Genomic DNA, 13,110 nt, shown 5'->3' on the forward strand with positions numbered 1-13,110 from the left:
GAATCTGTTTTTCATTTGGCCCCAGTTGGATTATCAAAAAGATAATCTAACTAGGGATCCATAAATTTTTATTAAACATTCTTCCTTTTCAGTTCATTCTTTTCCAATGTATTGATATTCCATTGGCGAATCATTTATCCATCTACCATAAAAAGATTTGGCTTGAGTTCGATTATCAAAAAGGTAATCCAACTATAGATTGCAGATAATTTTTTGCGGAATTAGTTGGTAATTTTGGTGATTTTCTATGGAAGTGGGAAGCAGGATTTTTTATTCTTCTTATGCAAAACGTCACCTAGCCATTTTAAACTTCAGTAAATTTACATTAATTTTTTTCCTTTTCAATTCTTTCTTTTCAAATGTATTGAGACTCCATTGGCGAACCATTTGTCCATCTCCATAAAAAAAAATTTGGCCCGAAATCGATTATCAAAAAGGTAATACAACTATGGATTGCAGATAACTTCTTGCGAAATTTGTTGGTAATTTTGGTGATTTTCTAGTGAAGTGAGGAGCAGGATTTTTTATTCTTCTTCTACAAAACGTCACAGAGCCATTCTAAACTTCAATAAATTTTCGTTAAAATATTTTTTCCTTTTCAATTCATTCTTTTCAAATGTATTGAGACTCCATTGGTGAATCATTTATCCGTTTACCATAAACAACTTGGCTTCAGCAAACAAAAGAGATTGTTTCAGATATTACCAAATGATGTTTTCGAAGTTTTATTAACCAAACTAAACTGTAAAAATAAACAATAAAACTACATGATTGGAGAAAATAACTCACTTTTAAAGATTAAAAGTGGGCGGACAAGAAACAAAACATATTGTTTCTTTTTCATTATTAGAGAAGCGCCTCCATTGCTGGTTGACCCTCCTCCTCGATGGGGCAAACTAAAAATGCGTAAAGTGGGCTTGCTTACAGGTAACGTTACCTTTAGAGCGAAGCGTATTATTCCACGAGCCCTGCGTTTTGCGTTTTTTTTTTAGTCTTATCACTCTTTGTTGAGTAAATATAGAATACAGACCTCACCCCACTGCCCGTGGGGCTCATGGACTAATTCGCTTCGCTGTATAGGTAATGTTACCTGTAAGCAAGCCCACTTTACGCATTTTTAGTTCTGTCGGAGGGGGATTTTAGAAAGCTAAAAAATGGATGTGCTTCTCTAATAAAGACAAAAAAAAAACAATATGCGATCATCAGAATTTTGCTATATACAGTAATACGCACTTTAGAGCACTTGGAACGAAACTAAACATTTGCCCATTTATATTTTTCAAAATCTAGGGGTGAAGAGCAAATTTGTCGTTTTTTTCATTTTTTTTTCAATTTTTCTTTCTTTCTGATTTCTGCCCAATAATAAACTCTTATTTTCGTAGAATACTTAATGAGAGGCATTTTTCTATCTTTGAAAGTAATTGAGGAAGATAATTGAAACTAACAGATATGAACCCAGAGCCTCAATGGTCCCCTGGGAAGATGCTTTAAAGTACCTAGATCCACCTCTTCTCCCTCTAAAGGATGCTGAACGTTTATAATCTTGTGTGTTTAAAAGTGAAGCCATGAAACATAGAGGTACTCGTTAGATGAGGTACAAGGATAATAATTTGAGTCTAGGCTAATATTTTTGCTTAATTCTGACTTAGATAGTTTTAAGAACTTTAAAAAATGAATTTTTTTTGGCAATGCTTTTGAAAAATACCTATTTTGGTATTTTCCTTAAAACAATCAAAAAACAACAAAATTGCCCCCTCCTAGGCTTTCAGGAATGCATTTTCCCCCTCCCCTCATTCTACATTTTCGTAAATTGAAGCCCATGGTCTTGTGTCAACTATGGTGTTAAACAAGCCTGTCATAAACATTGAATAAAAAAAAACAAGTTTTTTTTAACTGAAAGTAAGGAGCAATTTTAAAGCTTAAAATTCAGAAAATATTCCGTAAATGAAAGAAGCTGTCTCCTCCTCAACACCTCGCTCTTTACGCTAAAGTTTGACTCTTTCTCACAACTCTATTTTTCAAAACAATAAAAAAAAATTAGCATAAAGAGCGACAGCCCCTTTCATATACAGAATAATTTCTGTTCGTTTTAAGTTTTAATGTCGCTCCTTACTTTCAGTTAAAAAAAAAACTTGTTTTTATTTAATTTCTGAACGTTTTTCAACTAAAGCAGGTTCGAATTTGGCTCATTGTATATGAAAAAAAAAAATTCTATATTAGTTTTAGCAGATTAATTCCGGATGTGAAGGGTTGCCCCCACCCCTCACTACCTTGCTCTTTACGCTAAAGCTTTTAGCACTTTTAAAAAAGCTTTCTATTCTAATTAAATTACCCCTATGTTTCAATATTAATAACAAGTCGAACTTTAGCGTAAAAAGTAAGGTATTGAGGAGGGGGCAAACCTTCATATATGGCATAATTTCTGTTCATTTTCCAAATAATACCGGTAAATCTGGAACACCCTCTATAAAATATACCCCTTCCTCTCACAGAAAACTCCTCCAGGGAAATTTCATCCAACGTAAATTACAACCCCCGTCAAATTCCCTCCAGAATGTTCCATCCTCACTGAGAATCCTACCTCCCTGAGAATCCTACCTCCCTGTAAAATTGCTTGCAAACGATTAACCTCGAAAAATTATCTTTAGAATTCTTTCATTTGAATAAGACTTTGATCTCTGATCGATTTCTCAATCATTCCAGAAATGCTTCCTTCCATGGAAACTATTTCCCAGAAAGCAAAAAATGCGAAAAAAGCCTCTGGGTAATTCCCCTAGAACATCTCCACATAGAAAATCTAGCAAAGAGAATGTAAAACAATTAAAAGGAATTTCGTATATTAATTCTGTAAGTGTAACCTCCAGTGTAACCTTTCCTCTGGAATATTCACTCCTCAGAAATTTTCCTCCCAAAGGAAGGTTATCCCCATAGAAATCCATCCTAAGCACACACCCCCCCCCCAAAAAAATGGCTGTATACTTCCCAATAACAAATACTATATATAAACAGGGGGCAAAGTTCACAACTTGCAGCCCTTCCTCTGGGGACTGTGGGGGGGGGGGTCATTTTAAACCTAAAGACATAGTTATTGGATTTTTCAACTATACTGAACAAAATGGCTATCTCAAAATTTTGAGCAGGTGACTTCGGGAAAAAATGAGCGTGAGAGCTCATTGCCCTCCAATATTTTCGATCACCTAAAAAGGGCACTAGAAATTCTTATTTCCGTTCGAATGAGCCCTCTCGAGATATCAATTACCCCTGGGAAGAAAAAAAAATAAAAGAACACACCTCTGTGATCTTTCTTCTGGCAAAAAATACAAAATTCCACATTTTTGCAGATAGGAGGGTTCTCTACAGTAGGGTTCTCTCATAGGCTGAATCTGATGGTGTGGTTTTCATTTAAGATCCTCTGACTTTTAGGGGGTGTTTTCCCCTTTTTCGAAAATAAGGCAAATATTCTCAGGCTTGTAACTTCGGACGAGTAAGACAAAACTTGATGAACCTTCACAATTTTGAAATCAGAATAAATCCGATTCATTTGATGTACCTATTGGTATCAAAATTCTGTTTTTCAGAGTTTTGGTTACTATTGAGCCAGGTTGCTCCTTACTTACAGTTTGAAAAAACAACCATTCAAATAGCAATAAAAAACAAAATAGAATGTATAATTAGATTTATATGGTTGTTGAAATTGGAAGGGGTTAGAAGAAAGGAAGGATTCTTGAGAATATTATACATGTTCAAAGGCATCTCATTCCAGAGATCTATCCTATGGCTTAAACATCAACAATCCAACCCTGTATAAAGGTCAAATATTTGTGTACCTTTGACTTTTCTTTTCTCTACTGGTTAATCTATATACCAGATATTTTTTTGCTGTTTTTGTATGAACAATAATTAATTTGTTTTAAATGAATCCAGACCCTCAATGATCCTCTGGGAAGATTTTTTATGTACCTAGCTCCACCTCTTTTTCCTCTAAAGGATACTGACCTCTGATGACCCCTTTTATAACATTTGTAATTAGTATCACTCAATACATAAAAACAAGAAACTAACCAAGAGGTCCTCTGCATGTTGGACAGCATGTCAGTTTCGGCCGACAGTTTGAGCAGACCAAGTGACCAGAATGACACTGAAGAATAGGAGGTAGAACAAACTCAAAACAAACTGGACACTCAAAGAAACTTGCCAAGTCAGCAACTGGTGGCATAGGAACTGGTAAATTCATTAAAGTTTGGGGTCCCAGTGCTTCAGTCCCAGGATACACTTTGGCAGAATTCTTATTTTTGCCAGTGGGGTTATTCATTCTTCAATGTTACTATGGCCAGTCTAGTGTTTCTAAAAAAAGAAAATAACATATTTGCATATGCATACATGAGTGCTCATGGTTACAACCCACACAGAGGAGGTGGGAGGGGGGGGGATTTGGTAAGAACACAAAACGTGTGTATTTTGGTTTCCATTATATTTGTTTCATTTCTTTCTTTTTCAAGGTAATTCAACCAGTTTTTGCTTTAAAAGGAAAAAATGGTGACAGTAAAACTTAATCCCATTCAATTCAAACCTTATTCAATTCAATCTATGCAACTTAAACCATATTCAGTTGAATCAATGCAACTCTAACCCTCAATATAACTCAATCTGGACTTATGTAACAGCATTATTTACATTGTATTGTTACCAAAATGGAAAAACTGTACGTAACTAAAAATGACAATATCAAGTACTTCTGCATTCTTTGCTAGGCTAATTAAAACTACAAAAAACACTCCCAATTTTAATTCATGAGATATCTATCATTCGGCAACTTTAATATTTAAACTCATTATAAATAATTTTTTTACGGGGCATAATCAGCATAAAGATAATTTTCCACAAATTAAAACTTAAGTTCATAAGACCATAAAAAACTATGAGTTCAACCATTTTCATGGGTTCAGCACCTGTACTCAAAAAGGTAACCATGCTCTGAACCACCCAATCATGCTTTCACTGATGCATAGAAATATACTGGTTATAAGCTTGTGACTTTATGATAGGCTACCTACCTTTAAATATATAAAAGGAATGCTACACAGAAGGTTGGCACATTTGTCATGCAAATTTATGCAAACCTTTTAAGCAAAAAGCTAACACAATCTTACTTACCCCCCCCCCTTCTTTATCAAAATCCTGGATGCGTCACTGTTGGGGCTCCCTGTCCCTTTTCTTTCTTTTTTAAGGTAAATGATCTGTTTTCCTTTTTATAATTACCTTTGCTTAGATTTGCCTATAATATAATTTTCAATTACAAGTTAAAAGTCTTGTTGCTGAGCTGAGTAATCTTGAAATAAGTGAACTTTTGGGATAAGATCTATTTCTGTCTGTCTGGACTTTGCCATTCATAGTTAATGGTATTCAGAAAGTGTTTGATTTTGAAGCTTTCATTTATAGAATTGGCCAGGGCCAATCTAGGATCCACCCCTATACTAAGTTCTTTGTACTAAATTATTAGTGATTTTGTTTTTAGTCTATTTTCAGAGTTTGTAGATACATATTTACTGGAGTTGACCTTTGGGATTCAAAATGAGTTATTTTCTCCAATCATGTAAGATTATTTTCCCAAGCCCAGGCAAGGTAGGAATAGAGTTCACAAGAAATCCCGTCATTAATATATCAACAGGCGGGTCTGTTTATCCACCAAAGAGATAGCTAAAGATATAAGTGGTATCACAGGCAGTGCCACCCTTGGTCCATAGTCTGGCCTTTACAATTCTTTGATCACGTTACCATCCTCGAACAAAACAGCCAGCATTACTAATGTAGTGTTGGAGAACAAATAGTGGTGCCAGTGTTGGTCCCAGATATAATAGTGGTACCAGCGTTCTTACATATAAATAGTCACTCAATAGAGTTTATTTTAATAGAGTTGAGCTGCAATCCACCAAACCAAAATACTTAGCAAACTTCTATATACAGTTCTCAAATTAAATAGAGCGGGTTCTGCCCTAAAAACAGGAGAGAACATTCTGCCCTGCTTCCCCAAGAATGTTTATAAAGTAATTTACATTTCTGAATAAAAGAAAAATCAAATGAACATTTTTCTGTCTTTTTAAATTTCAAATATATCATCCAAAGGTACAATTCAACCAAGTCCATTATTCAATTTCAAGCACTTGAAACAATGGTCAACCAGATTTTTATGGTCTCTTCATGAAATATTATCACCTGACACTTGAGCAAAATTCCTAGAAACTTAAATGAAATCTGTTGCCCAGTCTTTTGGTGTTTGGGTGTTCTCCCACTCAGCAAAATCAAGCTGTGGTTGTATGTTTGTACTGCTTCTTGTTGGTATACAAACAAAACCCAGTTTGTTGCATGATAAATACAAAAGACCTTCCAGAACACCAAACAACTTGCAAATGTCAGAAAAGAAGGCATACGACTATTTTTGGAAACAGGAGGGTATTTTTGACAGCTAGACATTCACAGAGAGGGGGAGTACTCAGGAAAAAATTGTTAAACAGACTCCTCTTGCCTCCAAAACAAAGAAAATGGTTAGAGTATAAGGGCAAGAAATGTCACACAGAAGGTAAAACAGACTGTTAAATTTGCAATTGTAAAAGTTTCCACAGCCCAATGGTACTTATACTATTTTCTTGCTACAGACGATTTAAAGTTCAATGCTTGCTGCAGTATCAAATCCCTTTATCTTAGTTATACAACTATTCTTTAAAACTTTCAAAATTCCTTCAATTATATTTTTTTTTATACCTGCACTGTATCTACAATCCAGAATAATGATCCTCCCAAGGTGAGTGATGGTGTTCACTCTGTAAATTTTCTCAGTACCTAGCCTTTCCTTCACCATTTATATATGAATTAAGCAACATAGTCTAAAGGGCTTATTCCTCCCCATTACCACTTATCAATTTAATATTCAGCATATAATATTTGGTACTAACCTGATATTCCATTTGCAAAGATATATACCATATAATAAGATACCATACCATGGAATCTTCCATGTATACCATGCATAGATGGGATCTTCACTGAAACTTTTATATTAGCTGAATCTGACACTTAATTGCAATTCCAAAGTTTGGAACTAAAAAGGTCTGATAATTCTTATGATTTTCAATTATTAATTTTCTACAAAATCAAGGTAATACATCTATAATTACTACACTAATTCTTATCACTGGTCTTTAAAAACAGTTCAATTAAAGCTACTTTCCCAAACTCACAAGGTACATGCCCTTTATATATATAAAAAAAATAATTTGTAATTTTCAACACTGACATAATTTTCTTACTAACGTAATTACTAACATAATTTTCAACACTAACATAATTTGTAATTTTCAACTACATCATAATTTTTCATTATACTAATCTATATATATATATATATATATATATATATATATATATATATATATATATATATATATATATATATATATATATATATATATATATATATATATATATATATATATATATATATATATATATATATATATATATATATATATATATATATATATATATATATATATATATATATATATATATAAAAGTATTTTCAATTTTCAACACCTTATCACCAGCTTTGCACACTTTAAAAGTCATTTATAAGATAATGAGTACATGAAGCATTATGATTTTCAACTCTTGTTATTCTATTTTTAACTTTTCCTGATTAGATACATTTTCCTGAACTTCTGAATTATCCAAATGAGTTAAAAATTAAAATATAACTCATTTCCTGTACCATCATGTTGATGATGGTGATACAAACTCTATTGATGTGCTGTGACCTAGTTTAAATTTATCCAACATTTCCTATAGACAGAGTGTTTCTTTCCCAATGTGTTATATACTAATGGATGTAGAAAAAAACGCTTAACAAAATAATACCATTTTTGTCTTATTCTGTTTTTAATTAGACAATTACTTTATTTGTGATAAGTGCCATGTCACTGAATTAATATTGATTATATTTCAACCATAATCCCAAGCTGTTTTGGCAGTATGCTTCTGTTAAATGTTGAAATAGCACTCTGTCCCTAATTTGACTCATCATGGTCAGACAGTTTCAGACCCAGCTATTAAAGCCAAGATCCTAAATAACCAATTTGCATCAGCTTTTACATCAGAAACTGCTAGTAAGCTCCCGGCTACCCCCTGATATATTGTTACTCAACCAATGCCCCCTCTTGAGCTGACTGAGGAGTCTGTTATGAAACAGCTAGCTTTGTTGGATGTAAATAAATCTGCAGGGCCAGATGGCCTCCAACCCTGTCTCTTGCATGAGTGCAGAACAGAAATAATATACCCACTCTCAAAGCTCATTAGACTATCTCTTGATAGCTCAAAGTTTCCTGCTGAGTGGAAAGTGGCATATATTACCCCCATTCACAAAAAGGGAAGGAAAGATTCTGTGGAAAATTACCAGCCTATTAGTGTTACCTCTGTTGTTGTTAAGCTTCTTGAACGTGTTGGCAACAAAGCAGTTATTGAGCATCTTGATTGGAATCATCTTCTTAACAGCTCTCAACATGGTTTCCGATGCAACAGATCAGTTGACACTAATCTACTTGAGTCATATGACTATATTACAAAACTACTGGAGTTGGGAATCCCTGTTGACATGATCCTCCTTGATTTTTCAAAAGCATTCAACAAAGTTTGTGATAGGAGACTTGAGCTTGAGCTACAATCTATTGGTTTGGAGGAAAAAATTCTTAAATGGATTCTGGATTTCTTGAGGAATCGTGTTCAGCATGTAAGACTGTTTGATGCAGATGGCAATCCTATTCTATCCTCCTTTCAGAATGTTATCAGTGGGGTCCCACAGGGTAGTGTTCTTGGCCCCACCATGTTCAATATTTTCATAAATGATGCTCCTCAAGCACTTAAAAGCAGGATGACCTTATATGCTGATGATTCCAAGGTAATTGGTCCAGCTAGCACTCTTGAAGATACTTCCCAACTTCAAAATGACCTTGATCTCCTTAGAGTGTGGGTGAAATCTTGGCTACTCACTTTCAATGTGTCAAAATGTCATGTTTTACACTTTGGGCACAAGAATATCAATACAACTTACTCTCTTTACGGTCAGCTCCTTTCTCCAGTGTTGGAAGAACGTGACCTAGGAGTAATTGTTGACAATGATCTTAAATTTAGCACTCATGCAAAGAAGGCAGCAGCATCAGCTAGCTCATCACTAGGGCTCATAAAAAGAACAATTTCCTCCCGTTCTCCTAAAATTCTGAGCCTTTTGTATAAAGGACTTGTTCAGCTGAGGCTTGAGACAGGCATGGTCCTTGCATCCCCTTTTTTCAAAAAAGAAGCTAAAATTCTTGAAGATGTCCAGAGAAGAGCTACTACGATGGTGAGTAGACTGCATGAGCTCCCTTACCCTACAAGGCTATGCAAGCTGAAACTCCCAACTCTGGTTTATAGAAGAAGATGGGGTGATGCCATTCTGGTTCATAAACTTATTAATTCAAAGGCAGTTCCTGGTCTTCTTCCTCTGGCGTCTCAGGATTCTTGTACAAGGGGACATAACTTGAAGTTATCCAGGCATTTCTCCTCAAAGCGGCAATGCAACCATTTTCTTACCAACCATGTTGCCAACCTCTGGAACAAATTACTGCCAGATACCATTGCTGCCCAAACCACAGATAGCTATAAGAACCATCTTGACAACAAATGGTCGAAAAAAGAATGGAAGTATAGCTGGGAAGCACTTGAATCAGCAACATCAAACCACTTGTCAAGTGTATGTATTCAACTATGTGTCATGTGTTATTAACTCTGGAGTTTCTACAAGGAAAAATCCTTATATTGCTCCAAGCTGCAATTTAATTTTAAGGTAATTTCCTATAATTTTATAATGATTTAGCACATACTCAAAATGCTCTGCCTATCTCTCATTAGCACTCTTGTTATCACTAGGCTTATCAAGGAACCATTTGTTTTTTCTATGTATTTTCTATTCCTATCTTCAACTGCAACTTGTCCAGACTGACTAATTCTCTTCAAACTCTTAACAAAACAATTTAATATCTACAAGATCCTCATTTAATAGGTATTCTTTACCATCCAAATGAGCCCCTCAAATCCACCATCTTGAGCACAATAGATGCCTGACAGACAAAACAACTCTGGCAGATTAAGGGGCTCATATGAGAGAATTTAGTGAGTAGCAAAAGGCTTCTTGCCTTTACTCATCAAGTGCCATTCCCAACTCAAACCTCCCCACAAACTCTCGGATGGTTTAGGCATCCCCTTGCACACTAATAGCCCCTACTAGAATTATATACAGTTTTGACTCCAGATCCCATGGTTGATCAAGCCTTCAGGGAAGACCTCAGATCAGGTAGACGGGCAGCCTACTGAAGTTTTTCAACATAGCTGACATTGCTGTTGATAAGCCTCCTCCCCTCCCCCTTCATAGCAGCAGATTGGTCCACATGGAGGAGAAAAGTTGCTATGCTCTTTATGCCAAGCAGGGGCCTTAAGTCAAAATTTTTCAGAGAATTGGTTCCCCTTAGTTACAGCACAGATTAATGAGTTGCCCTATTTAGCCAATCAGAAAATACTACAAACAGTCTGATTGGTTCATATCAGCACTACCTACATCTTGGTATTCTTTCAATATTATAAACATTCTGTGTTGCAATTTTATATTATATAAATCATTGATGCATAATTTAAGAGCCAGAGGTCACCAACTAAAACTTGTCAAGTAGTCTACCCTGACAATTGAGTCTACACTCACTTATTTACCTCAAGAATAGTCAATTATTGGAACAAACTCTCTGAAGACACAGTTACGGCTGAATCTGTTGACATTTTTAAACAAAAGCTGGATGCTCAGTAGTTCTTGGAGGAGTATAAACTTGACTGAGAAGCAACTGATCATCCAACTGCAGCTGTTCACTAAACAACAATGAAAACAACTTCAAACATAAATTCTGGAGCTCCACAAAGACAAACCATTAGATTCATCCAAGCTGTAATTTGAGTTAACTAAAAATCTTGGTTACTGTATGCACACTGCTTCACACCCTAATCTACTCAAAGCCTCACTTCTTGACCACCCCTATTAGGTTCCTAAATTTCCTTAAATCCTTCCTTATGACATCATCCAACCTCATTGGGGGGGGGGACAAACTGCTTCCTGTTTGGCCCTAAGCAGATGGGCAAAAGCACAGTCTTTGGTAATCTATTACCCTTCATCCATAAAACATGGTCTAACAACATTTACCTTTCTCATGTTATAGCCCTTGAAAGTAAGATCAAAACCTATTTCTTGTTCATCTTAGTGTCTCATACAGTTAGGTCTTTGTCATCACATAGTGTGTAAAAAGAACAATTCAGTCAATGTTATTCACTAGTACTATAATGACTGAAAGCTTCAGATAAGATCATGTTTTATGGATAAAGAATAATAAGAGGCCAAAAATCATGCATTTTACATAGCCCAACTAAGGTCAAATGAAAAAGGACAACTTTGAATAGAGTTGTAAGACATAATTTAACCACTTATCATAGAGTGGTAAGAGATGTTTTTTAGAATAACTATATTTTCCTATGTAAGTAGGCACTTCATATGAGAATATAAAGATGATTATTTGGAGTAGAGGATGAGCATGCACATAGGCCTACTCGTATTTTTTGTTTGTTTGTTTCCAATATATTTGTCACTCTCCTGATGTACTATCCAATATATTTCCAACTATCAAATTTCAATTAAGCCTAGCCTATAATGGAAGAACCCAGCATGCCTAGCTGGGGAGACCCTCAACAGCTTGACTCCAGTTTGGCATTGTGGAGTGACGTGAGAGATGTAGCATAAGTGGGAGATGGTAATGATGGCAATGAGGGGGAATTGATGCCTAGTTTTTGAGATAGATTACTGAGATAGTAAGAAGCCTTTAAACTATAGATTCTTTTATCCCAATCATTACCCTTAATTTTTATTTTGAAGATCATACAAAGTAGTTATTCATCTTAAGCTGATATAAGGGGGGGGGGTGATAGGCTAGCCAAAATATCCTTCTAAAGTGGATAACCTCTTCTATTTATAAGCTCTAATCTCTTCTGGTAGGCTATGCCATAATTAGTCTTTGATGAACTTTAAACACAGTGGACACTTACATTTTAATCTTAGTTTATCAACCAATTTCTAAGATTTTTCAACTTCCATATCGAAGTTCCATTCCATTGAGAGAGGAATAAAGAAGAGTATATGCTACTTCTTCAAGAGAATAAAAGACAATCTCAATAGATTCACACGTCTAATCAAGAATAGATAGTCCTGTCATCTAGCATCTATACTAGTTTCTTCTTCTTTTTCAGCAAACGACGGTTTTTCAGTGAAGACTATTCAGCCCTTTTCCTTTTGAATTAAATTTGAATAGTCGTGGACATCAAGTCATGGCTTGATAAAAATAAACATAAGAAGAATAAAATGGCTAATTGTAGAAAAAGCCAAGACAGGTAGTCCAATTGAGTGAGAACCCCCCCCCCCCTTATTACGATTGTATAAAATGATGTTAGTTAATTTGTTAATAGATATGTCTATCTATTATCCATCCATGTGTCATTCCTAAGGCAGTAGAACTAAGATAGATATTCATAGAGCTAAGAAAGTAATAAAGCCTATGGGTTTCCAAGTGTTTGGTTAAATGGAACGGGTAAACGGCGGGAATAAGTGTGCCTCTCTTATTGGACCAAATTTTGAATTAAAATCGAATAGTTGTGGGCATCAAGTGATAGCTAATTGTAGAAAAAGCCTAGACAGATAGTCAAATTGAGTGAGAGGCATGATGTGAACAGTGTTACTGATTTGGTTGCTTCTTATTCATCTAAAATCTGCTCAGTTTTCTTTCAGTAGATCTTTTGATTCTAGAAATTGAAATATAAGAAGATAAACACTGATTTTTGATCTCAGTGTGCAAGCATAGTTAGATAGACTCTTAGCTGATAAAGAAATTTTGTGGTGTTTGAAGCACTTTAAATGTTTACAATATAAGATATACTGTGCGGATGTCAGCACATTATATTCAAATAGGCTATGGTCAATTGTTTTATTTTTTAAATTAC

The 13,110-nt window shown here is 34.9% G+C and overlaps 1 protein-coding gene across 1 annotated transcript in view; it reads right to left on the bottom strand.

The window, feature by feature from the left end:
* LOC136033224 (E3 ubiquitin-protein ligase Siah1-like) overlaps positions 1 to 12,311 on the bottom strand; it is a 43,321-nt gene extending 31,010 nt beyond the window's left edge. The window contains exons 1-2 of the mRNA XM_065713936.1: positions 12,163 to 12,311; positions 4,063 to 4,344 (exon numbers count right to left, since the gene is read on the bottom strand). Of these exons, the coding sequence (XP_065570008.1) occupies positions 4,063 to 4,312 (250 nt within the window). The 5' untranslated portion in view covers positions 4,313 to 4,344; positions 12,163 to 12,311. The remainder of the gene's footprint in view (positions 1 to 4,062; positions 4,345 to 12,162) is intronic.
* Between the last annotated feature and the right edge of the window lie 799 nt (positions 12,312 to 13,110).

Source organism: Artemia franciscana, chromosome 11 (assembly GCF_032884065.1).
Source record: "Artemia franciscana chromosome 11, ASM3288406v1, whole genome shotgun sequence".
NCBI lineage: Eukaryota > Metazoa > Arthropoda > Branchiopoda > Anostraca > Artemiidae > Artemia > Artemia franciscana.